Consider the following 22,558-nt stretch of genomic DNA (forward strand, 5'->3'; position numbering starts at 1 on the left):
ATTTTTGGATTGATTCATTTCTGTTTATGTGCAGTGTGAGGTTGAGTAGCTGACATTTGCACCACTGTTTTTGTTTAGAAAATTAATGCAACAAACACTTCTAGTGCATGGTCATGCAATGCATAATGCACAATGTCAACCCATATCCTGGCCATTTAACCTTATTCCCTACCTGGTTTCTTTTTTTTGTGACGATTGGCTAGTTTCTTTAAGTGAAGTCCTGAATTCAAAATAAGAGTCATGGTTTCTATGCCCATTCACATCTGTAACCTTTGGTAAGTACACTTCTAATTTTAGTCTTTAATTGAAGCAGGGAAATTACATCTTTGTTTTTGTTTTTTTTGTTTTTTTTGTTGTTTTTTTTCCATCCAGTACCTTGATTTGGCACTTGATCAATACGGTTTTGCCATGGATATGAGTTTTCAGTGGAGATTATAAATTTTGTTGATAATTTATCATATCTGTTGAGACCCAGGTGCACTGTAGACAGTTGCATTGGTGCATAATTTTTCTTTTTGATTAGGATGTTCCTCTCCTTAGGCTGTCAGATGCTGAGCCTTAACATGTTTGATAGCATTTGTACAAAATTTAAGAAAGATTTAGGTTTTTTGGAAATTAAACAATGTGCATTTTTTCTTTTGAAGGAACCTAAGGCGAATCAGGAAGTGCCAGAGAGGTCAGGAGATGCAAGTGAGAGAGGCCAAAGAAACAGCCAAGAAATCCTCGGAGGGTGGCGAGGACTCAAAAATGGAGTGCATGTTTAAGCTCAACTCCTACAAGATGGTGTACGTCTTCAAGTCGGAGGACTACATGTACCGACGCACTGCACAGCTGAGAGCGCATCAGGTATATAGACGATAGATCAATGGTTCTCAAACGTTTTGATTCAAGAGCCACCTGTTGTCCGACACAATATTTGAAGCCCCACCCTCTACTGATATTTCTACTGTAATTATTATGGTTTAAATTAAATAATTATTTTTTATGAACAGAAACCCAGGAGTGTTGATATATTGAAGGGATAGTCCACACAAAAATGAAAATTATTTCAGTATTTATTCATACTCAAGTCATTCCAAACCTGTATGACCTGTAATTTCTATTGAAGAAACTTAAGATATTTTGAAGAATATTGATAAATTGTAAATTAAATTTTTTTTTATTACCAATATTTTTCAAAACATGATCTTTTATGTTCCACAGTAGAAAGTAAGATAGTTTGAAGAATACTTGTAATAAAACCGTTTTGGTCCCCATTGACTTTCCTCGTATGGACAAAATACCAAATGGCAATTGGAAATGTTTGGTTGCCAATATTCTTCAAAATATCATTTTATGCTCCACTGAAGAATGTAAGCCATAGAAGAGGGTGAGTAAATGATGACAGAATAAATTTTTTATTATTAACAATCCACAATTAATTTTGTGAACCAGAATATTCATGATTCTACTTCTCATCAGTAACAATATTTTTTTTTTTTAAGGGGAAAGTGTGATTTCAGCTTGCATCTTTTTTTTTTTTTTTTTTTTTTGCATGTATTAGCATTTTAATAAAAATTATTTACCCCACTTATTAACTTACTAAATAATACGTCACCACTGTGATAGAGGAATATGTTTTGAGATCAAGATGCTTCACAATTGATTGATTTTCTGTTTATCTTGATGATTTTCAGTCACACCAGCGAGTGAGCACTCGTCTGCATCAGCGCTTTCAGTCGTGGCTAGACAGGTGGCGGAAAGAGCATGTGACCAGCGACATGGCAGCCACCACTCACAAGTGGCTGATGGGAGAGGGCCAGGAGGAGCTACTGCCCTGCAGGACCATCCGTGAGCCCAAGATCGTCCACTTCCAGAATATCAACAAATACAAAGTTACCTACAGCACTACGTTGTAAAGCTCAAGTTTTCAAGAGAAGGGAGGGCTTTTCCCTCCATTTTATGTTGTTTTTACGATGACTGAAGTAGCACTGAAATTAAAATCTGACCGCCATTCAGTTCTCTGAAGATTGCTCACTTTTTTTTTATTTTTACCTTTTTAAATTTTTAGATTGGAGTCTTTTTTCCCCCCACTGGACTTTATACTCAGTTGGTTAGTGACCTTCAATCATGAGGGCAAGAAAACACTTCTTGCAAATGCTGCAGCTCTAGTCAGACTTTTATTCGATTTTCAAGACAATAAGAATTGGTCTTTTTGTGAAAAGGATGGTTTACAAATACAGGTCAAGTTCATGCCCATTTGTATATCGTTTTTTTTTTTTTTTTTTCATCTCTTCGAGGTGAATAGTAGGTTATTAGCAATATGTCTTTTGTGGTTCACTACAACCACACGTTCAGAAAATGAGAGAAAATCTCGAATCGGTTTTTAAAAAAGCCTCCATGTTTGGGGCTATGCAGCTAAACCAGGACTGATGATGTGAATTTCCCAAGTGTATTGTTCGCAATATACATGAAATGTAATCAAGGTCTCTTTTCACAGGTTAATTACAGCACCATTAATGAAGGCATTACCGTTAATTAATAGACATCTAAGATACCAGATACCAGCCACAATGTGTCAATCAGGAACACCAGAATGAGTACAGTCACAAAAGCTCTTGTAATGTAAATACGATGTATATATGCCAGACTGTTTATATTCTGACAACCTTCACTGTTACGTAGTTCAGTTCTTAGGCTTCCTTATCAGCTTAGTGGAGGAGGCTAATGCTGGGAGGTTTAAGAAAACACTTTATGACTATTCTTACCAAAGGGAGTACTTGTTTAAAGTGTTTTGTCTGGTCAGTCTGTCTCCTCTCGTTATGTAGTCATGAAAATGTTCATTTTCGACAGCTTCAAGTTTGTCCAGAACCTGAGATGTTGAATAGGATGGTTTTTCATGACGCTATATTTGGCCCCTATCTGAACTTGTATTCAAATTTGTGATATCACTGCCTGTGTTCTGAGTAGAACTTAGAAACAATCCTGTTTGGTCCCATTTTGCCCTCTTGTACCGAGAAGTCTGGAAATGTAACTTGGGGCACATTTGTATGTGCTTTAAGGCTTTGGTTTATGCTGACAAATATGTAAAACATATTTAAAGAAGGCAATGACAGCATGTTTCTATGTTCTCATGTACAGCCCTTTTATATTATTCATTATTGTTTTAAAGATTGAAATAAAACAGAATTGTAGTAGATTACCCTGCTGTGTGTCGAGCTGCCTGGAACTATAAGGATCAATAATGCATGCGTGTTTTCTCACTGAATTGCGCTCATGTACTCTGAATACTGAGAATGCATAATTCATGTGCGCTGAAACCCACTGTGTAGTTTTTCCACACTGGCAGCAGAGGGAGTGTTTGGACATTCTCCTGGGGCGTAGTGTAATGTTTTACACTCAAATGTGACTATAGAGTTAACGTAAAACATTAGTCAAACTCTCATGATCACATTGAGGCATGCAGTTATTAATTTGCAACGCTGAAGTTCTTACACTAATTCTCTACCATTTTTTATTAGGAAATGCAATTAACTCTTTTAACAGTCTTTACAGTTTAAATAGTTTGTGTACCTTTTTTTTTTTTTTTAAGAAATATTTTTTTTTTTATTCTATGAACAAATTTTTCTAGTTTTTTGCCCAAAAAAGGCAAGAGCGTTTAAACACCAAAGAGTAATAAAAGTGTACAGTGACATTTAACTCACCAGAAGAAAAAAAGGTGTTGGTTCGATATGGCTCATTATTTAATTAGGATTTGGCCCCATATTATTGTTAAGCAGTCCCTGGAGAAATGGGTCATTAAAAGGCTCTCCAAGTCCATAACTCACAGAGCATAAAATGGAGACGGATGACGGCTTTTACTCACAGATGGAGAGAAGAATGCCAACACTTTCTTTTGACCCTGTTGATTCTTTTACAACACGTACAGATATTTATCTTTTTTGCATAATGGCTGCTTAAAATTCAGTTTTGCCACTACAGGAATAAATTGCATTTTAAAATGTATAAAAATAGAAAACCGTTGTTTTAAGTTGTAAAAATATTTCAATTATTTTTTTTATTTTTTTGACCAAATAAAAGCAGCCTTGGTGAGCTTATCTTTAAAAAAAAAAAAAAAACATTACTGACCCTCAAATATTTGTCTTCTGGAAAACAACTTCTGGTAAGTATTTTATGCATCTTCTGGGCAGTACCAAATAATACATGTATAAGATAAAATACTTGCATGTATTGCATATATACATACGTGTGTGTATGTATGTATATATATATATATATATATATACGTACATATGTATATATGATCATTAAACAAAATAAAAGCTTTTAATACATTGTGTTGCTTTTTTAAGCATCAGTAAATGTTTTCACCTTTTATAACAGTTGCATATGAGTCCCCCTGACCTCATTGTGAAAAGGTGGATTTCAAAATCATACAGTCATTGCAGGACTTTTCCTAAGAACAGTGAATTGGAATATTCTATGGTGTGTTTCTCAAAAGCATCGTTAGCTAACTATGGTCGCAAGCTCTATTGAACTCTATTGGTAACGACGGAACTTGCGACCATAGATGCTTTTGGGAAACACCCCAGGACAAACAAGGGTCTCTTGAACAATGTATAAAATATAAAAACAGGGTAACACTTTAGTATAAGGACCAGTTCTCACTGTTAACTAGTTGCTTATTAGCATGCCTATTATTAACATATAGGCTGTTTATTAGTGCTTATAAAGCGCATATTCTGCATGACCGTATTCTACATCCCTAATCCTACCCAATAATCAACTTAACAACTACCTTACTATTTATAATCAGTAAATTAAGAGTTTATTATGAAATAAAGTGTGACCAAAAACAGTTGTGGAACATTCAACAACATACAATATTAAGATTCAAGGGTATATAAACTTATGAATGGGATCAACGGGGTGTTCCAGTGAAATATGCTGGTTAAAGAGATTTAAAAATGTACAATCATATCATTAACAATTGTATGTCTTTATTATTTCATGCACAGTCAATGACTACAAAAAAAAAGTTAATAAAGATCATTAGATACGGCTGCAGTAAACCAGAGGGTTTGTCAGATATAACCGTGAATATAACTAACACCAGGCCTGCACAATTCCCCAAATGTCCAGCCCACCCTGAGAGTCCTGCGGCCCTCCTTAAATCATCTTAGAGCTTGAGCCAGGCCCGACTAACACTGTACATTAAACACATTATAAAAGTGAATCTAATGATTAAATTGAACAAACATAAATGGTGATGAAGTCAGAACAGAAGAAAGTATCAACGAACACGCAACAGTGCAAGTTAATCACAGACGAAATGTTATTCCTCCAAAGCTGCAAGTGCTGGAATATCCCTCCATCCAGTGCTCATTCCCGTACATAAATCCGTGTGCACACCACATCATCGGCCCCAAAGGTCTGAGCAATGAAAATAAATAGAGAGAGAACTCCATTAACTCATTCATTCTTTCAGTGTTATTCACAGTTCATTTTGTTCACCATGCTTTATTTGCAGTCATAGATCGATTATACATGACACTCCTGAAATGAAGACATTTTGCTCTGATGTAAACAATTTGTTTGTAGCTCCTTGGAATTGTTTATGACTGAAGTGCTTTGACTGATGTATTGATGGGATTGAGAGGAAGTGCCTCTGACTTCTCAACGCCGAGTTTGGAAATCACATCAAAACAGAACTAGAGCAGCTGACAACACCACAGACCATCTGTGCTCCATGCAGAGCAGGACCACCTCACGCACTCCTTTAAAAACTGGTATTAGCACGGGCCATCTGCTGTGTGCGCCGGTGCCGTGGGACACATTAGAGAGAGGAGTGTCAGGCCCTTACACACCGCCAGCATTCCTACATGTAACATGATCAATTAGACCCATTTGCAAAGTGTTTTCTGGGTCACTGCCAGTAACTTTGCTCTGTGATGCCAGCTTTATGGAAATGTGGCCATTTTCACACAAAGCCACACACATTAATCACTAGAATGAAAAAAACAGGTAAAAATGAAGTAAACTTTATGTAAACCATTTATAATGAAGAGTGCTGCAAAGCACAAGACAAATGGTTTCAAGTGGTTCATAAGAATAATACATTCATTTCAATAAACAAAAATACAGAAAGCAGTTGCCATTATATTAATATGCAATGAGGCAATTTTTTTAAATTAGCTGCAGTTGGTCATGATTATTCAGCTCATGATAAAACAGCTGGTCATGAATGGAGAGACATGCATCACCATCATGCATTCAGAAGTCTCTCCTCCTCGTGAGCCTGAAGGAGTTTCGATGTGAGCCAGCTGCATTACCAGTTCACTGTGATGCATCACATTTTCTGCTGTGCCTAATAAGGCACAGATGTGACTTCAGCATGTCTTGTCCGGCATGCTGTAATGCCACCAACTGTGTCAAGGTCCATGAACACATTAATGTGGACCAAAAATACCACTGAATGCAAGTTGTGCTGTGTTAATGGTTCAGCGTATTTCCCTGTTGAGCTCATTTATTTAGCAATAACTTTCCACGAATAGAGCACATCGGGTCTGAAATGGCCTCATAAATAGCTTTTTCAATGCAACATAAAAGAATAAATAAATAATGAAAAACATAAAATCATGGAAAAAAATATTTCAAAGAACTGCAATTTAAAAATAAAGGCGCTTAAAAGGTTCTTCACAGAGATGCCATAGAAGAAAGAACCATCTCTTACCTTTTTATAATCTGAAGAACCTTCTTTTCTCCTTTTGTGAAACAGAAAGGTTCTTCGGATGTTAAAGGTTCTTTATGGAACCATTCGACAAAAAGGTTCTTTATTTTTAAGAGTGTAGCTATCACTCAGTAGCAGCTAATGCTAATTTGGAACCAAATGTTGGTTTGTTATCATTGATGTAGTTATATTTCCCAAAAAAAGAAGATGAATATTTGTTTGGTCAAAAACTTGAGTAACCAGGTTGAATGTTTGATGATGATGGATGCCATCAGTGAAAATGAAACAGAATAATATGTATTTATTTCCTGTCAATGTGTATAAAGTGTCGACCTAAGAAAAACGACCTAAGAAAAAGTCTGACAGGGCTCTGGGTTGCACACAAAATTGGTAATAGAAACTTGTTAATTAATATATATATATATATATATATATATTTAATTTTATTTATTTAATCAAGTATATCAGTTTAATAGATAATATCAAATTAATGTTATTTGTTGTACATAGATGTAGCTACACAAGTAACATCATCTCCACACGGATACGTCTTCTACGTTTATTTACGCTTTGATTTGAACGAAAACAGCGTATCTGTGTGGCGCGGCTGACACAGAACAGCGTATGCTATTTGCGTCCAGTGGATATTCTCCAAAATGGCGCTGCGGTAACGCAGATGAGACGAATTGTTCACTAAATTCGTTAGTTTTATTTTATTTGCGTAAAAAAAGTATTCGCCGCTTCATAACAGTCAGATTGAACCACTGATGGCAGATGGACTATTTTGATGATGCCTTTCATACTTTTCTGGGCCTTGACAGTGGAATTTACTCGGCAGTCAATGGGACAGTCACAAGCCTCCCGGTTTTCATCCAAAATATCTTAAATTGTGTTCCGAAGACGAACAAAGCTTTTACGGGTTTGGAACGACATGGGAATAAGTGATTAATGACAAAATTTTCATTTTGGGGTGGAGTAACCCTTTACGTCTTCTCAAGTGGGCAAGTCCAAAATGGGACAGTTGAATGCGTTTGCTATTTCTTTTGAACTAGTGACATTTCATGCTAGGCCAATTTCATGCAAGATAACGCTTAGTTCTTATAGTAAAAAAACATGGTGTTTGTGTTTCCAATGCTTTAAAAAAAAAAAAAAAAAAAAAGTGCATTTTGCACAAGTGGTTACTGAACACTGCAGGGCAAGCAATTTCAGAATTGGACCTTGGTTTTAACTTGTGTTATATAGAGCCTCTATAAACTTTTACATACAGCCTACACATCATGCTATTTATAAAGAGCATGAACTTTATCAGGATGCATGCGATCTACAAATGAGTGTCACACAACGTTAGGTGCTACTGTAGGTTGTATTCGCTTGTTATGCACCAGTTACCTTCACTGAATGCTCATAAACTACTTTTTATGGCACATATTTTCAGTGACCCATGTGAAGAATGGTGAAAATCATTTCACTGCGTGAGTTTCACCATTATAAGTCTTTCCCAAATCCGCTTTAAAGATTACAACAGATACTTGAACGAGAGAGGAAGACATTTGATGTCCCTCAGGGGCAGCAAAGCCAGTGAATAAAGCCAGTAATAAAACCTCCTCAGTTATAAGGCCAGTTTACTGTTGTCCATCTGGCCTATAAAACGGAGCAGGCCAGATGTTTTTCTAAAAATTCCAAACAAATCCAAGCGATCAGTTTCTCATGGGAGTTAGCAATCACAAAGCAGACTGAAACATGTCACACTCAGGGAAATTCAGCACAAAACACACAATGACAGACACAAAAATGTTTTTAAAAGGACCTATCAAGTGATGGACAAGCTCCTCACCAGAATGAGTTCGTTCCCTTTCAGCTCTCGTGTCCAGTATGTCTTAGGGCCGTTACCATCCAGAAGGGTTTGCCTGCAGGTCATCTTATTCTCTGTCTCCCATGTGACCAGGCTCTGTGGACAATTACAGGCAATCTCACAACAGCCTTTTGAAGATGAACATCTGTATCTACATGTACTGCACACTAGAAGAACATTTATATTTTCTCAGAGGAATTCTTCTGTCCATTTGCACTTGAATTATGATGTCCATTGAATGGTAAAGCTTTTAGGACATTGATTTGAGTGAATAAATCAAAAGTAATGGACTGAGGACAGATGACCACCTCAGGTGACCTGCTATACGTCATGCCGATGAGTCACAGCTATATATTTTACCACCCTTTCATATATTTCATCACCCTCTCTGCTTAATCTTTTGTGCTGCATTTAACTGAACGACTAAATATACAGGTTTCATTTCGTGATCATTTAATGTTTCCCCTGCCAAATAACTAAATAGCAAAATGAAAAATGCTTGGGTGTCCATTTATGTCAAAAACAGATGTTTATTTTGTGCTAGGCCTGTGGTTGCTTTTATTTGCTTGTAAAAAGGCCGCAGTCATAAAGGTTAGCTTGTTAAAAAGGCTTTCTAGCACATGACAGTTTGGCCTGTCGCCGCCCATTGCCCTTTCAGCAGCCTCTGATGGGTTGACAGGCTCAGAATGAAAACACATCCTGCCATATCAGTGCTCATCAGTTCTTTAGTATGCACACATTATCTTGCACAGTGCTGGATGTGATGAGAGCAGCCGTTTGAGCCGGAATCCCCTCAGATCCATTCAAATCCAGGAGATTAAAGGTGGAAGACTGTAGCTAGTTTAGATAAGCCTGTAGTGTTGCTTTGATGCACTTGTGTGTCATATAATCTAATTTACCAAACCGTCTGTGACCTGGCTTTGAGGTGAAAAAGAGATTAGCACAGTCACAAACTGTCTATGTAGCTTTAGTGATATTCTTCCATTTCGTATTGTGCTCAAACTCAGTTTTTGTTATCATACGACTTAAGAAAACACATTGACAAAATTTTAAAACATCTTGTAATTTCATTAATTTTGCACACCCCTGTGCTGTTACACACACCCACCCACCCCGGCATGTTTTATGGGGACATTCCACAGATGTAATGATTTTTATTATGTACAAAAAAGTATTTATCTCCTTACCCTAAACCTACCCTATCACACAAACTTTCAAAAAAAAAAAAAACATAATTCTGCATGACTTTTTCAAGCTGTTTTTCTCATGGGGACCAAAAATGTTCTCACAAGGTCAAAAATTACTGGTGATACTATCCTTGTGGGGACATTTGGTATACTGTATAGGAAATACAAGGTACACACACACACAAACACGTTCAAAAATTTAGGGTTGGTAAGACTTTTAAAATATTTCTGAAACAAGTCTCTTTTGCTCAGCATTGTGGAATTTAAAATTAAAATAAAGCAAAATTACTAATATTGTGAAATATTACTAAAAACGAAATAACAGTTTTCTATTTTAATGTTGTAAAAAAGTATTTATTCTTGTGATGTTAAAGCAGAATTTTCCGCAGGCATTTCTCCAGTCCTCAATGTCATTTTATTTTTATTTTATTATTATAATTATTATTATGTATTTTTTATTTCTTTTTCACTTTCTTTCTTTTTTTTTTTTTTTGTAGAAGCTATGATACATTTTTTTAGGATTCTTTGATGAACAGACTGCAACTTGTAATCAATTTATTGAGTCCTTTCTGAATAAATATATTCATTTCTGTAAATATATATATATATATATATACTGTATATGTATATATATATATATATATATATATATATTTATATTAAATTAATAAAATAAATTAATGATAAATATATAGATAGAAATAAATAGATCTCTGTGTATTCTCATTTCTGAAGAATAAAGATACTGATCAAGAAAAGAGAAACCTTCTAAGACGTATTACCTTGCACTTGCGCCCATCTACGGTCTCCTCGTTGAACTCTTGTCCTATCTGGAAGTTAATTTCTGTGGTCCTCACAGTGGTGGAGGTTTTGATGTAGAACTGTTCGCCGTTCTGGCGGATCTCCACGTGGGGTTTAGAGGCTGCAGCACAGGCCACCTTTCTCAGCATAGCGTTCACCCCTACATTACACAAAACATCTAATTACGCCACATGAGTTATGTCAAATTCGCCACTTTGCTTCTGTAAATGTTTTCAGTTTTATGTCACTGAGGCAGAATGGAGCAAACAAAAGTCTCTAAATGAAAATATTATTATATACAATAAATGATCGAATAACTCCATGAGCATTCATCGCTCTTGACTGTGCTGTAATTATCCACTTGTATATCTCGCTCTAATTCCCTCAAGATGGCATACTTACATCATTTATTTGAATCTGCTGCAATAGATATTGGGGCAAAGGGAATAGCTGACCTGCTTTCACTTGTGTGGCTTTCATGTTTTTTAATGTGACTGACGTTCATTTTTCCTAGTCATAACTGGGGCAAGTTAAGCATTCATACAGCCGTGGTATGCTATATTTTCTGCATAAATAGTTATCAAGTGACCACAGAGTAGATTGTTATCAGCAGATGTTGAGCTGCAATGACAGGGTGTTGACTGGAAGGAATGCCACGGCTCTTGGTCTTGTGTAGTGCCTACAGCATGGACACTGCTGAAACTACAAGGGCTAATTGCACATTTTTGGCACAGCATTGTAGTGTAAACAATTAGGGTGAGTAACTGTCTGATCACTTTCATAAACATTTCAGTTCTCAGAAATGTCTCTCTTTATGCTTAGCAGTTTTCTGGAGAATTGTAGGCGTCAGTTTTACTCACCATTAATTTTTTTGTTTTTTTTTTATATCAGAAAAAAAACGCTCACTACCATTTAAAAGTATGGGATCAGTAAAAAAAAAAAAAAAACTTTTATATTTGAAATAAATGCTGTTCTTTTGAACTCTCATCAAAGAATACTGAAATCATGTATCACCGCTACAAAAATATGAAATAGCACAGTTGTTTTCAACATTGATAATAATAAGTAATGTTTCAAATCAGCATATTAAAATGATTTCCGAAGGATCGTATGACACTGAAGACTGGTGTAAATTCAGCTTTGCCATTACAGAAATTAATTATATTTCATAGAAATTAACATAGCAAACTTATTTTATATGAGAATATTTCACAATATTACCTTTTTTTTTTTTTACTGTATTTTGATCAAATAAGTGAAGCCTTCTTTGGAGACTTTGTTCAAAAACAAAAATCTTACCCCAGACTTTTGAACCTTAATGTTAAATAAATAAATCTAATTCTTCAGACAGTATGATCAAATCATATAATTTCTGGTCTGCACAAAATGTTTCATTATTATTATTCTTGGTATGAAACAATTACATTTAATAAAAAAATAAATAAAATCCACTTTGTTGGTGCATTTTTGTGCCCTTGCGAAATCTCTGTAGCTTTGAGAATTTGAATAAGAATCTAAGCAACTCATGCTGCCAAAGAAACAAAAGAGACTGAAGACGCAGTCCAACAGCCCGAAAATAATAGTGATTTACTCTTCACACTAGTTAATCCATGAATATGCTATTGAAGACTAAACAGCAGACGAAGGGAGGATTCTGGATGGGGCCTAAACAACAGGATAAAACAGTCTATAGTAATCACATACTACACACTTATGAAGGATGAAGTGAGTGAATCACTTACCGAGCGCTTTGAGGAGTTCTTCAAAATTTTCACTGCTCCTCATCTTCCAGGTTCCAGCAAAATTAGGCATCTTGACCTGTTCCTTTTTTATCACTCTGGCTTTAAAAAACTTTAGTTAACCCAGTAAACAGATCTTCGACCACTTATTAGATCTAAGAGGCTGTCAGTTTCGTGTTCTCTTTCTCACCCTGTCTCTTCTAGAGTGTCACCCTCTCTTTCTTTCTGTCTCTGTGTTACGCCTTCTGGACCACTGCTGATAGCAAGCATCTGTGACGTACGTCAGTGGTCCCTCCCTCCCACCCAGATGGATGTAATGGCTTACAGGAGCACCCATTCTCTAACACTTCTTATTCATCTCACACCCTTGAATTCATTGCTTTAATACTATCCGGGCTGTCACATTTATTATCATATAAAGCTCATGAAGACTTTAAGTAGTCAGTTCATACTCTTCTATGGTCTCTTTTATCACTTCTTCAGTTCTTCAACTTTTGGATTAAAGTGAATGTAAATTATAGTTTTCATTTTCTTCCAGTGCACTTTTTAAATCTGTTCAGCAGTGCTGTTACTATGACACGCAATATGAATTATTTTTTACAAATACATCCGGTTGATGAAATTGGAAGAATGATTATTGGAGTATATTTTATAAGAAAATACTTTTCCAGTCTTTCTACTTCAAAATTTCATCTTTAATTCAGTGTTGCTTCTTTGTAATTATTTGTTACTTCTAGCAGCAATTTCTGACTGAAAAGTGTTTCAAAGTAAATTACACCATTTTTTTTTCAGTCTGTATGCACTCTAGATATAAATTATATCAATTTGAGTCGATTTTCTTGTCTTTCAAACAACCCACAGCACATTTTAAAAACAGCCCTCGACACATTTCCCATGAAGACCCATTCATCCTGGATCCTGCCTCCCAAGAGGAGAAGGACAGGAGCCTCAGGAGAGAAAGAGGGGCCCCAGGCTGGACCCCCTAGGCAGTCTGATTTGTTCCTGTCCCGATGTTGTTTCATTTATCTCTTTGACAAAGTGCCTTTGAGACAGCAGTTGATAATTAATGTAGAGAGAGGGCAGAGAGCACTTTGTCATTTCTCCAGGAAGTATCCAGGAGATGGAACAGACCCATCCACTCGCTTGCGCACCCTCATCAGCCACCGTTTGTCCCATCAATCAATTGATTTGGTATGGGCCTTCAGATGTTGCTGTGTGTGAATGTATCTTTTCTCTCCTTTGTTTTTATAAGGCCCTGGTGAATGTGCCAATGTGTGGTCCATGAAATAGACTGTGCTATGCCAAGACCATGATGTGGAGGACCATTGTTCCTCAAGAACATGCAGAAAGGTTGCATTAACATACTGTATTGTATTGCATATAGTTATTGCATTAACAATGGAATAGAAAATGTAATGTTGCATTTATGGAATGTTGCCTAAATGCCTAAATCAAACCCTATATGTGTCCCTGGACCAAAAAACCAGTCATAAGGGTATTTTTTTTAAATTGAGTGTTATGCATCAATAAATAAGCTTTCCATTGGTGTATGGTTTGTTAGGATCGGACAATATTTGGCCGAGATACAACTATGTGAAAATCTGGAATCTGAGGGTGCAAAAAAATCCAAATATTGAAAAAATCACCTTTAATGTTGTCCGAATTAAGTCCTTAGCAATGCATATTACTAATCAAAAATTAGGTTTTGATATGTTTATGGTAGGAAATTTACAAAATATCTTCATGGAACATGATCTTTACTTAATATCCCTAATGATTTTTGGCATAAAAAAAAATCCATAATTTTGACCCATACAGTGTATTGTTGGCTATTGCTACAAATATACCCCAGCGACTTAAGACTGGTGTTGTGGTCCAGGGTCACATATAGTACTCAGTACATAATTGTGTAATTACACAGTAACAAAGACACCTTGAAGTGTAACACTTTTTTTTTTCTTCTTCTTTTTTTTTTTGTAGGCCTATGGGTAATACTTTACAATTTTTAACAGGTAATGCATTAACTAACATGAATTAACAATGCGTAATACATTCTTAACTTAAGGCACTTATTAACCTTTGTTAAATGTTTAGTTAAAACTGTTCATCAGTTCACAAAACACAACATTTGATCTGAAAAATGTATTACTAAATATTGAAATTAAGATTAAGTGCTGTTCAGTGTTAGTTCATGTTAACAAATCAAATCTTATTATAATATATTACCATTATGCATCTTTCTATTAGTCTTTCTACGAACACTCAGATTTTAAAAGCTTCCCATCAGTGCTTGCACTATTAAAAACAGAGGTTCTTCATTGGCATTATGTTTCCAAAAAGAATGTTTGACATCCATGGAATCGTTCCATTCCACAAAAGATTATTTATAGTGGAAAATGGTTCTTTAGATTTTTAGAACTTTCTTCACACTATGTTTTTTTAAAGAACCATTCACTGCAAGACTGCAAGAACCAGAAAAGACTGTTCTATGACATTGCTGAGAAACCCCCTTTAGGAACCTTTACTTTCAAGAGCGCAGATGGACCTGGTTTGAGGTCATACCAGATTAAATCACAAATCACCAATCGACATACACTAATGGAGAACATCCATCAACGTCCAGCTCTGCAAAAGAGACACGGCCCAGAGTGACAACACCCTGTCCACTGATACCACAGATATAGAGAACCCCAGACTCGTTAGTGCATCTATTATGCTCAGTCATTTTTCACTCAGAAATGTACCTAATGGAAGTCACTCCCAGTGGGACGACATGCGTCAATGCCCTGAGCGTCTGACTATGAAGAGCAGAGCTTCAAACTCCAGTCCATCTGATCTTTTCTTGATCATTTATCTGCATTGACCTCAAACTAATCAGCGATTGAGTCATCAGACCTCAGCTCGCAAGCTTCCCATTTTCCCATCTGCTTATCACTGATCACTTAATTTTCCATGATGCTTATCACTTAATTAATCTTTAATTAAAAATTTGTTAGGTTTCATATGTTAGCATTTACTAGTAACCATGGATGAACACTGAACAATACTTCAACTCTATTTGTTAAACTTAGACTGCATACGAAGTTGCACAATTCTCCAAATTCACAATATTCATACAACGGTAGGTGAAAAACACCCAGATGATGCACTACTTCCAAGTGCGCATCAAATAGAAACTTTACCATCCCATGAGGTCACGATGACAGCAACACAACTGAAGCTGGTAGGTCACATGACAATGACATCATGGTGAATGTATAGCACGTCCAGATTTTAATCATACTACTTGTGTTCTACTATAGAACAAAATAATTAGCTATTCAAAAAACTACCTAATCAGAGAGTATATGCGATTTTGGACGCAACCCCTTTTTGTTTTGTAACATTTAATAATGCATTTTTAAAATCAAATGTTGTATCTGGTAACATTAGTTATTGCACTAACTTGAACAAACAATGAAGAAATGTATTTTTTATTAACTAACGTTAACAAAGCTTAATGAATACTGTAAATTGTACTGCTCATTGTTAGTTCATGTTAGCTAATGTTAACTAATGGGGCCATATAAATATAAATTATACATTAAGTTTTTTTCTCAATAAATGTAAATAAATATAACATTATATGACAACATATATAATTAAATAATAATAAAAATGTGTTTTAGACAAACCTAAGAAAAACAAATAATGTATTTTCATAAAATGTGAGTTTTATGGGAAAGGACAGTAATGCTCTTTTCAGCGGACCATAGCTGTTGTGGGTGTAAGATAGTGGTTTTGGCGGCAGTGATGAAGTCTGTGCCATTGTGTTCTGGCTGAGACATGGATCATTGGCAGCACTTTCCTGGCCTGAGGGCTGAGGCCCTATCACAGCTGCACATCACACCCCCAATCACAAAATATTGCCACAAACACACTGATAACAGGCCATTGTTCTGTTATGATTGAATTATGTTGCTTAAAATCTTGGGCTGCGTGAATTATGTAAGAGAAGCAATGGCATATGTTGTGTGTTTTATTTATTCTCTGTGCATATAAACTGTCCCAGTTTATATTTATTTGGATTGTTCTGTGGTTTTTCTCAGTTATATTATGGCATTCGGTATAAAAACAGAAACTATTTCACCTGCATACTAACTGAGTTAATCAATTTTGAACTTTTTAAGTTTAAACCTAAATACTATAGATTATTTTTCTGATTTGGAAGTTGTTTTTCCCTTTAGATTAGATCACGCTTCAGCAGATTCATCAAAATTTCAAAGCTTTCCTACTGACAGAAAAGGAATGATGATATCTTGCAAACTTGAGATTTGAAATGTAAAGTTTGAATGAGTAATATCTTCCCCTCCCTAAAGTTTTGAAGCGCAACTAACCATCATATGAATGTAGCTACAGGGAAACATTTGTCTCATCTCTAACCTCGGGCTTTACAGAAGCACTGCTCTGGCACTAATCATTAAATCAGAGCAGAAAGAATCTCCGCTGCCTAAAGACAAACACACTGTAGGGGGCAGCGCACTTGCCCTGAAATGTAACTAGTGAATATACTCTTGTGAAAGTTTTTTTTTTGTCACGTTTCATCTTTTGCTGCAGTGTTGAAGACATATCAGTATAATTCCTGCCACTGCTTTTGAATTTATAGCCACTATATAATTTTATAGATATTATGTTGTATGTTTTCTACAAACACACAGAAGTCTCCCCTAAGCACCTTTTTGACTCCAAGCCCCCATTAAGATTACATGACTTTTACGGTTGTTCCAGTTGCTGTACTAGCTTTTTAAAAACATTTTATTTGGCAAAAATATTAGCATATTAGAGAGTGTTAAAGAACTAGAGAAATGTATATTCATTATAAAAATGCCCACATAAATGTATGATTATATTACATTCACTGACTTCTCCGCATCTAGAAATCACACTATTAAAATGAGGCTTACTTATATCTCCAGATTATTCATGGCATTTGTTTAGGAGGTAAATTAAAAAGAACAAATATCTTGTTTTTAATTGTTTTGTCTTATCATTTTAATCATTTTGAGGGCAACTTGGGCCCTTACCCCTGATTGAGTATAAAATGTATAATTTTACTATGTACTTCATAAGCTACAAACGTGCACCAGTGTTTCAAAAATTTACATCAATTAGCTGTTGACCTTGAGAGTCATAACACACCATATGTGGCATTTTATTTATACACACACACACACACATATATATATATATATATATATATATATATATATGTCTTATTTTGTACTTATTTGTGGAGTAAGTTCTCAATTCTTGATTCAAGTTGTTTCTGTATTCATTTTTCATTCCCATGAACTATTAATTTGTTGATGCTCACGAAAATAAAAACAGATTCCTCTATATACAAGCTTAAATTATCCAAAGCTAAACTACTGATTTGCTGTCCATCCTGTTGTTCTAAAGTAGCCGGGATGAGGTTAAAGTGAAAATGCTTCAGAACAGCAGCAGTTGCTTAATATATATTTAGTATGACTGGAATAAATGTATCTGGCTTATCTATGACTGAGCAAAACAAAACTTTTTATAAGTGGCTGCTCCCTAGTGGTGACAAGTAGAATCACACAGCACAGAATCTATGAGCGCCAAAAGCTTTCCCTCAGGATACACTTACACTGTCGACGCAATATTTACAGGTACATTTTCCATATAAGATCTCACAGCTGCTTCACAGACAGCTAATATAAAGGGTATGGTTTAAAAACTTGTTTATACTTCAACAGTTCACTCCAATTGCATCATAAGATGTTCTCACAGGGACACTTTACCCAAAAATTAACATTGCGTCATAATTTCTCTCATTTCTTCTGAAAAAAACTAGCAGAATGTCCAAAATGGTACACTGCACAGAATGAAAGAACATTTGCAGAAGTTTGCATTTCTGTTGGATGACTTGAGAAAATGTTGACCTTTGTGCACAAGTTGTACGGATATTTCGACGCACATTATAATGCTAAGTTGTCCTTTTTAGAGCATGACCACCCCTCATCCCCATTTACTTTCATTGTATGGTAAAAAGCAGCTTATACATTCTGCTAAACACCAGCTCATGAGTCTCACTTATGGAAGAAAATTTTGAAAGACAGTCAGTCAGTAAAAATTGAAGGGCACACACACAAATATATAACTTGATATATTTACAATCAGTTTTGAGTTGTCATTATTCATTGACAGCAACAGATGAACCTTGAATATTCACTCAGCTTTGGCAACTTAAAACATCCCAACACCCCACAAAAACAACGCAAAACACATTCAGAGGTGAACATGAAAGACCTAGTCATATAAACTATACTACTACTGATAAAATGCCATTGTGGGGATAGTTGAATAAAGTGAGTTCTCTAAATAAAATATATTAAAGGAAATATTGTTTATATCCTAGATAAAATCAATGAATGAAGACATTTAAAACACCACTTATACAACGAGTAATAAATTAAAGTCACAAATACTTTTTCTAAAACAGTCAACCTGTTAGATCACATACTTTTTAAACAAAGTAGAAAAACTTTTGTGCCTCTTAAACAATTACAAACCTCAGCAGCATTTCCCCTCATTGACAGACAGTAACACAGAGTTCAAAAGCTGCAGTGTTACTATCAGCTAAAAAAATTATTTCAGAATCACCCGAAAGCAATCAGCACTGTCACACTGAACCACCACAAGGCAGGAGATTTAAAAGGCAAAAATGGAAAATAAGGTGGAGTGAAGGAGTCATAAGGGAGACGACAGACACCATTTTTTTTACCAATGTCGGGAGTCAACCAGCTCTGGACGTAAGCTGAGCTTTTTGAGAGTTTCATAACCAACCACCATGACTATTGCTGTGGGCGCTGAGGATATAATGCGAGCAGAGAGGCCTTTGGTCATCCCCCAGAATCCTTCCTCTCTGATCAGCTGGTTAAAGGTCTCAATGACCGATGTCCTGCCCTCCACCTGCCCAAAAAAAATATTTGGTTATTAGGTTTTCTGGGGTCCTAATAACTCAAAAATGAGAGAATTGGGGAAAGCACACATCAGAAAAATAAAAATATACAAAGAATTACACATATACGTCAAACCAGTTCTGTTGTGTTGCTGTTTGCATTTGCATTTGTTAACCTTATTTTTTGATAGTCATCTGTGTTTTGTTGTACATGTAAACACACTCATGCCAGCTATACATATCGGTTGTCTGATTTTTGACTGTTTAATGGAAATCACCTGAACCCGGGCCCTGATGACATCCATGGGGTTGGTGACAGTGGAGGCAGTGGCAGCTGCCAGAGGTCCAGCCATTGCCTGCAGCACTAGATGAGGGCAGTTACTGGGAGCCATCTTAGATAACTGTTCTGTGGAGCCAATAAGAGCAAATTAAATTTCAAATGTTTCAGAATCAGCTGACATTATATCAGTCTCAGTAATTATATGAGATGGACAGATTGCCAATCAAGACAACTTCTGTCCATGTGACTCTGAAGAGTATTTTATCAATCAAAACATGAAGATTCAAAGTACATAAAACTGCCATTGCCACTTCTGCCACTAAACTGAGCAAATGATTTGAATTGTTACACTAAAAAAAAAAAAAGAACTACACATTTTGTAAAGTCTTTTATGATCATCAAGGCTGCATTTGTTTGATCAAAACTACAGTAAAAACAGTAATACAGCTAAATATTATTATAATAAAAAATCTGTTTTCTATTTTACTGTTTTAAAAATGCTGAATTTGAAGTAGTTATCAGTGACACATGATGCTTTAGAAATCATTCTAATATGCTGATTTTGTGCTCAAGAAAGACACTTTATTATTTTTAATGTTGAAAACCATTGTGACGCTTAATTTTTTGTTGAAACCCTGACAGCATTTATTTGAAATAGAAAATTTGTAACAATGCAAAATTCTTTACTGTCACTTTTGATCAATATAATGCATTATTAAAATAAAAAACGGTGTATATTTATCAAAAAAAGTTATGCTGAGGGTCATTATAACATCTCTTACCTGCATAGAAGTGGTAAAACGGCCACCAAACGGCACTGTTGGGGATGTATGTGAGGAGAGATGCCACATATCCTCGATAGAAGCCACGAATGCCATCCGCAGCAAATATCTGCCCAATAATGCCTCTTGTCTGGCCGAAAAATACAGAGTTCTTTGCTCCCATTTTGGGTTTCACTTTAAAGCGGGTCAGATGCTCCCCTTGGCCCTGCATCATGAGCTGCTGTGATATGACGTCTATAGGAACAGTAATGCTCTGGGCCACCAGTGACGCCGAGCCTCCCGCCACCAATGACTTCAGCGTATTGTCTTTAGAATAGTTGGAGACATATTTCCTTACCAGTTCATAAGTGGTTATGTATGCCTGCCCTGATATGAGTGTGAACGTGGTCACCATGAAGCCCCTGTACAGTCCTCTCAGACCCTCAGCTCTCAGAATCTTTCGGAAGGCATCGTAGGTCCCAGTGTAGAGAGACTTGCCCTTCTGAACCTGCAGCCTGGTGCGGATCAGTGTGGCAGGATAGACTGTGGCGCGGATAGCCATAGTCATGAAGACTCCAAAGGAGTAGAACTTGCGTTTGTCCAAGTCCTCCCATTCTATGATCTGAATGTTGCGCTTCTGCTGCATGTTTCCTGCCTGTAGTACCCGGCATTAGTCCCAGCCCACCTGGAAAATAACAGGGGATGAATACACATGTTAATGGCATGGCTGACCCAAAATGAACATTCTGTTATCATTTTCTCACCCTCACGTTGAAACTGAACCTGTTGAACTTTCTTGCTTCAGTGGAACACAGAAATAGATGTTAGGCAGCATCTTTTGTGTTCCACTAAAAACAGTCATACAGGTTTAGAACAACAAGAATGATTGAATTTGATGAGTGAATGAGATGAGTGAATTATAACTTTGATTAATAGTAATAAATCGAGAATGTTCTGGGGGAAAAAGTAGTACACTTCAGAATTTGAGTTAACATGAATATCATTAGATTTATATTAAATGTGTAGTTCTTAAAGCAATTAAGTTATGCATATTAAAATGATTGATCATTAAGCCAAAAATGAGATTTCTTTCATCATTAGTCCTTCTTATCCGGATGTCATTATATGATTTCTTCTACTGAACTCAAAAGATAGTATTTTGAAGAATGTTGGTAAATTTACTTTTATTGAATGGCCAAAAACCACTATGACATTTCTCAAATATATTTTATGTTCCAGTGAAGAAAGAAAATAGATTGACATTAAAGTAAGTACATGATGACAGAATTTTTACTTTCATTTTGGGGTGAACTAAGTTATTCTTTTAAGACTTATTGTTTGTTTTTTTTGATGCAGGAAACTAGTAGTTTTCACTATTAGCTCCTAAAACATCTAGTAAGTGCACCGGTTCATTATAAAGTCGCACTGCTTGCTAGTGTCCTTCATTAGCTTTCAGTCTACATGCCTGTGCTAACTGGCTCTCTGTAACTTACACCGGTGCTGGTGCTCACACCGTCTCCGTAACATAATACTGCTGTCTCAAATCATGTTCAGATAAACACGGCCAGGGTCGAAGATTCAGAGAGTTCAGCTGCTTTGTAAATGCACACAGAAGTGATAGTCTGCTCGCTGTGATAGCACGATATGTAGTGGCTAACGTTAGTTAGCACAGCTCTCATGCGGCTGAATGGACAGCCGGCTCCGCTTTATCATCTATGATCTCAGCTCCGTTACACTTGAGCAACAGCAGTGAACGTCTTACCGTACAGCAGAGAAGAATCAGGGATAGGCCATATTTAGGTTGACATTAGTGTGTATGGACAGGACAGGACAGTAGCTACAGCCGCTCACTGGGTAGTGAACATGGTAGGGATCGGTGGCGATGGGGATGACGCTGTCTGTGTCACTCAGCTGAACCGACCAATCACAGCTCTCTGATCCGACTTTCTATTAAAGGTTAAAGTTCATCGACCGGGGTCAAAATTCACACCAATTTAATTTAATTTGTAATTTAATTTCATTGTAATAAAAGCATGCCAGCTAACTGAACGTGCGTATAGGTGAGAGTCTATTATGTTGCAACATATGTCTGTCTTCCATAAAACCATTGTGCTGCTACAAATAACCTTGCTATGTATGCATTTGACATTCAGTTTGTTTATTTCTACGTGGTTTTGACATTTTTTGAGATTTAAAAAACTGACACGATTTTGTGTAAAGTTTCAAATACTTAAAAAATGAAGTAGAAAAACAGAAAACTTATGCTCT

General features: G+C 36.0%; 3 protein-coding genes across 5 annotated transcripts in view; 1 reads left to right on the forward strand and 2 right to left on the reverse strand.

Moving 5' to 3' along the window:
- Positions 1 to 3,181, forward strand: part of sin3ab (SIN3 transcription regulator family member Ab) — a 31,603-nt gene extending 28,422 nt beyond the window's left edge. The window contains exons 20-21 of the mRNA XM_058781782.1: positions 645 to 846; positions 1,677 to 3,181. Of these exons, the coding sequence (XP_058637765.1) occupies positions 645 to 846; positions 1,677 to 1,898 (424 nt within the window). The 3' untranslated portion in view covers positions 1,899 to 3,181. The remainder of the gene's footprint in view (positions 1 to 644; positions 847 to 1,676) is intronic.
- Positions 3,182 to 4,800: 1,619 nt separating this feature from the next.
- crabp1b (cellular retinoic acid binding protein 1b) lies at positions 4,801 to 12,504 on the reverse strand. 2 transcript variants are annotated; one of them, XM_058782516.1, is made up of 4 exons: positions 12,292 to 12,504; positions 10,531 to 10,709; positions 8,544 to 8,657; positions 4,801 to 5,412 (listed from the first exon to the last, which is right to left on the reverse strand). In XM_058782516.1, exons 1-4 carry the CDS (start codon positions 12,359 to 12,361, stop codon positions 5,362 to 5,364), a joined length of 414 nt encoding a protein of 137 aa, XP_058638499.1. In that variant the 5' UTR covers positions 12,362 to 12,504; the 3' UTR covers positions 4,801 to 5,361. The 2 variants fall into 2 exon arrangements, with proteins under 2 accessions (XP_058638499.1, XP_058638498.1); XM_058782515.1 differs by having other exon boundaries at positions 10,531 to 10,727.
- Positions 12,505 to 18,441: 5,937 nt separating this feature from the next.
- Positions 18,442 to 22,219, reverse strand: slc25a44b (solute carrier family 25 member 44b). 2 transcript variants are annotated; one of them, XM_058783623.1, is made up of 4 exons: positions 22,053 to 22,219; positions 20,312 to 20,975; positions 19,528 to 19,655; positions 18,442 to 19,260 (listed from the first exon to the last, which is right to left on the reverse strand). In XM_058783623.1, exons 2-4 carry the CDS (start codon positions 20,934 to 20,936, stop codon positions 19,069 to 19,071), a joined length of 945 nt encoding a protein of 314 aa, XP_058639606.1. In that variant the 5' UTR covers positions 20,937 to 20,975; positions 22,053 to 22,219; the 3' UTR covers positions 18,442 to 19,068. The 2 variants fall into 2 exon arrangements, with proteins under 2 accessions (XP_058639606.1, XP_058639608.1); XM_058783625.1 differs by lacking the exon at positions 22,053 to 22,219 and adding an exon at positions 21,784 to 21,947.
- Between the last annotated feature and the right edge of the window lie 339 nt (positions 22,220 to 22,558).

The sequence above is a fragment of the Onychostoma macrolepis genome, chromosome 07, assembly GCF_012432095.1.
Source record: "Onychostoma macrolepis isolate SWU-2019 chromosome 07, ASM1243209v1, whole genome shotgun sequence".
NCBI lineage: Eukaryota > Metazoa > Chordata > Actinopteri > Cypriniformes > Cyprinidae > Onychostoma > Onychostoma macrolepis.

Excerpts from the sequence above, each read along its gene's own strand:
- slc25a44b (XM_058783623.1), bottom strand. The coding sequence starts at position 20,936 with ATGCAGCAGAAGCGCAACATTCAGATCATAGAATGGGAGGACTTGGAC. Across the intron at positions 19,656-20,311 it reads GTTTTACCACTTCTATGCAG|AACAGTTATCTAAGATGGCT; the intron begins GTAAGAGATGTT and ends TTGGCTCCACAG. Across the intron at positions 19,261-19,527 it reads TCATCAGGGCCCGGGTTCAG|GTGGAGGGCAGGACATCGGT; the intron begins GTGATTTCCATT and ends TTTTTTGGGCAG.
- crabp1b (XM_058782515.1), bottom strand. The coding sequence starts at position 12,361 with ATGCCTAATTTTGCTGGAACCTGGAAGATGAGGAGCAGTGAAAATTTT. Across the intron at positions 10,728-12,291 it reads AGAACTCCTCAAAGCGCTCG|ATGTTTTGTGTAATGTAGGG; the intron begins GTAAGTGATTCA and ends TGGCGTAATTAG. Across the intron at positions 5,413-8,543 it reads AAGGGAACGAACTCATTCTG|ACCTTTGGGGCCGATGATGT; the intron begins GTGAGGAGCTTG and ends TTCATTGCTCAG.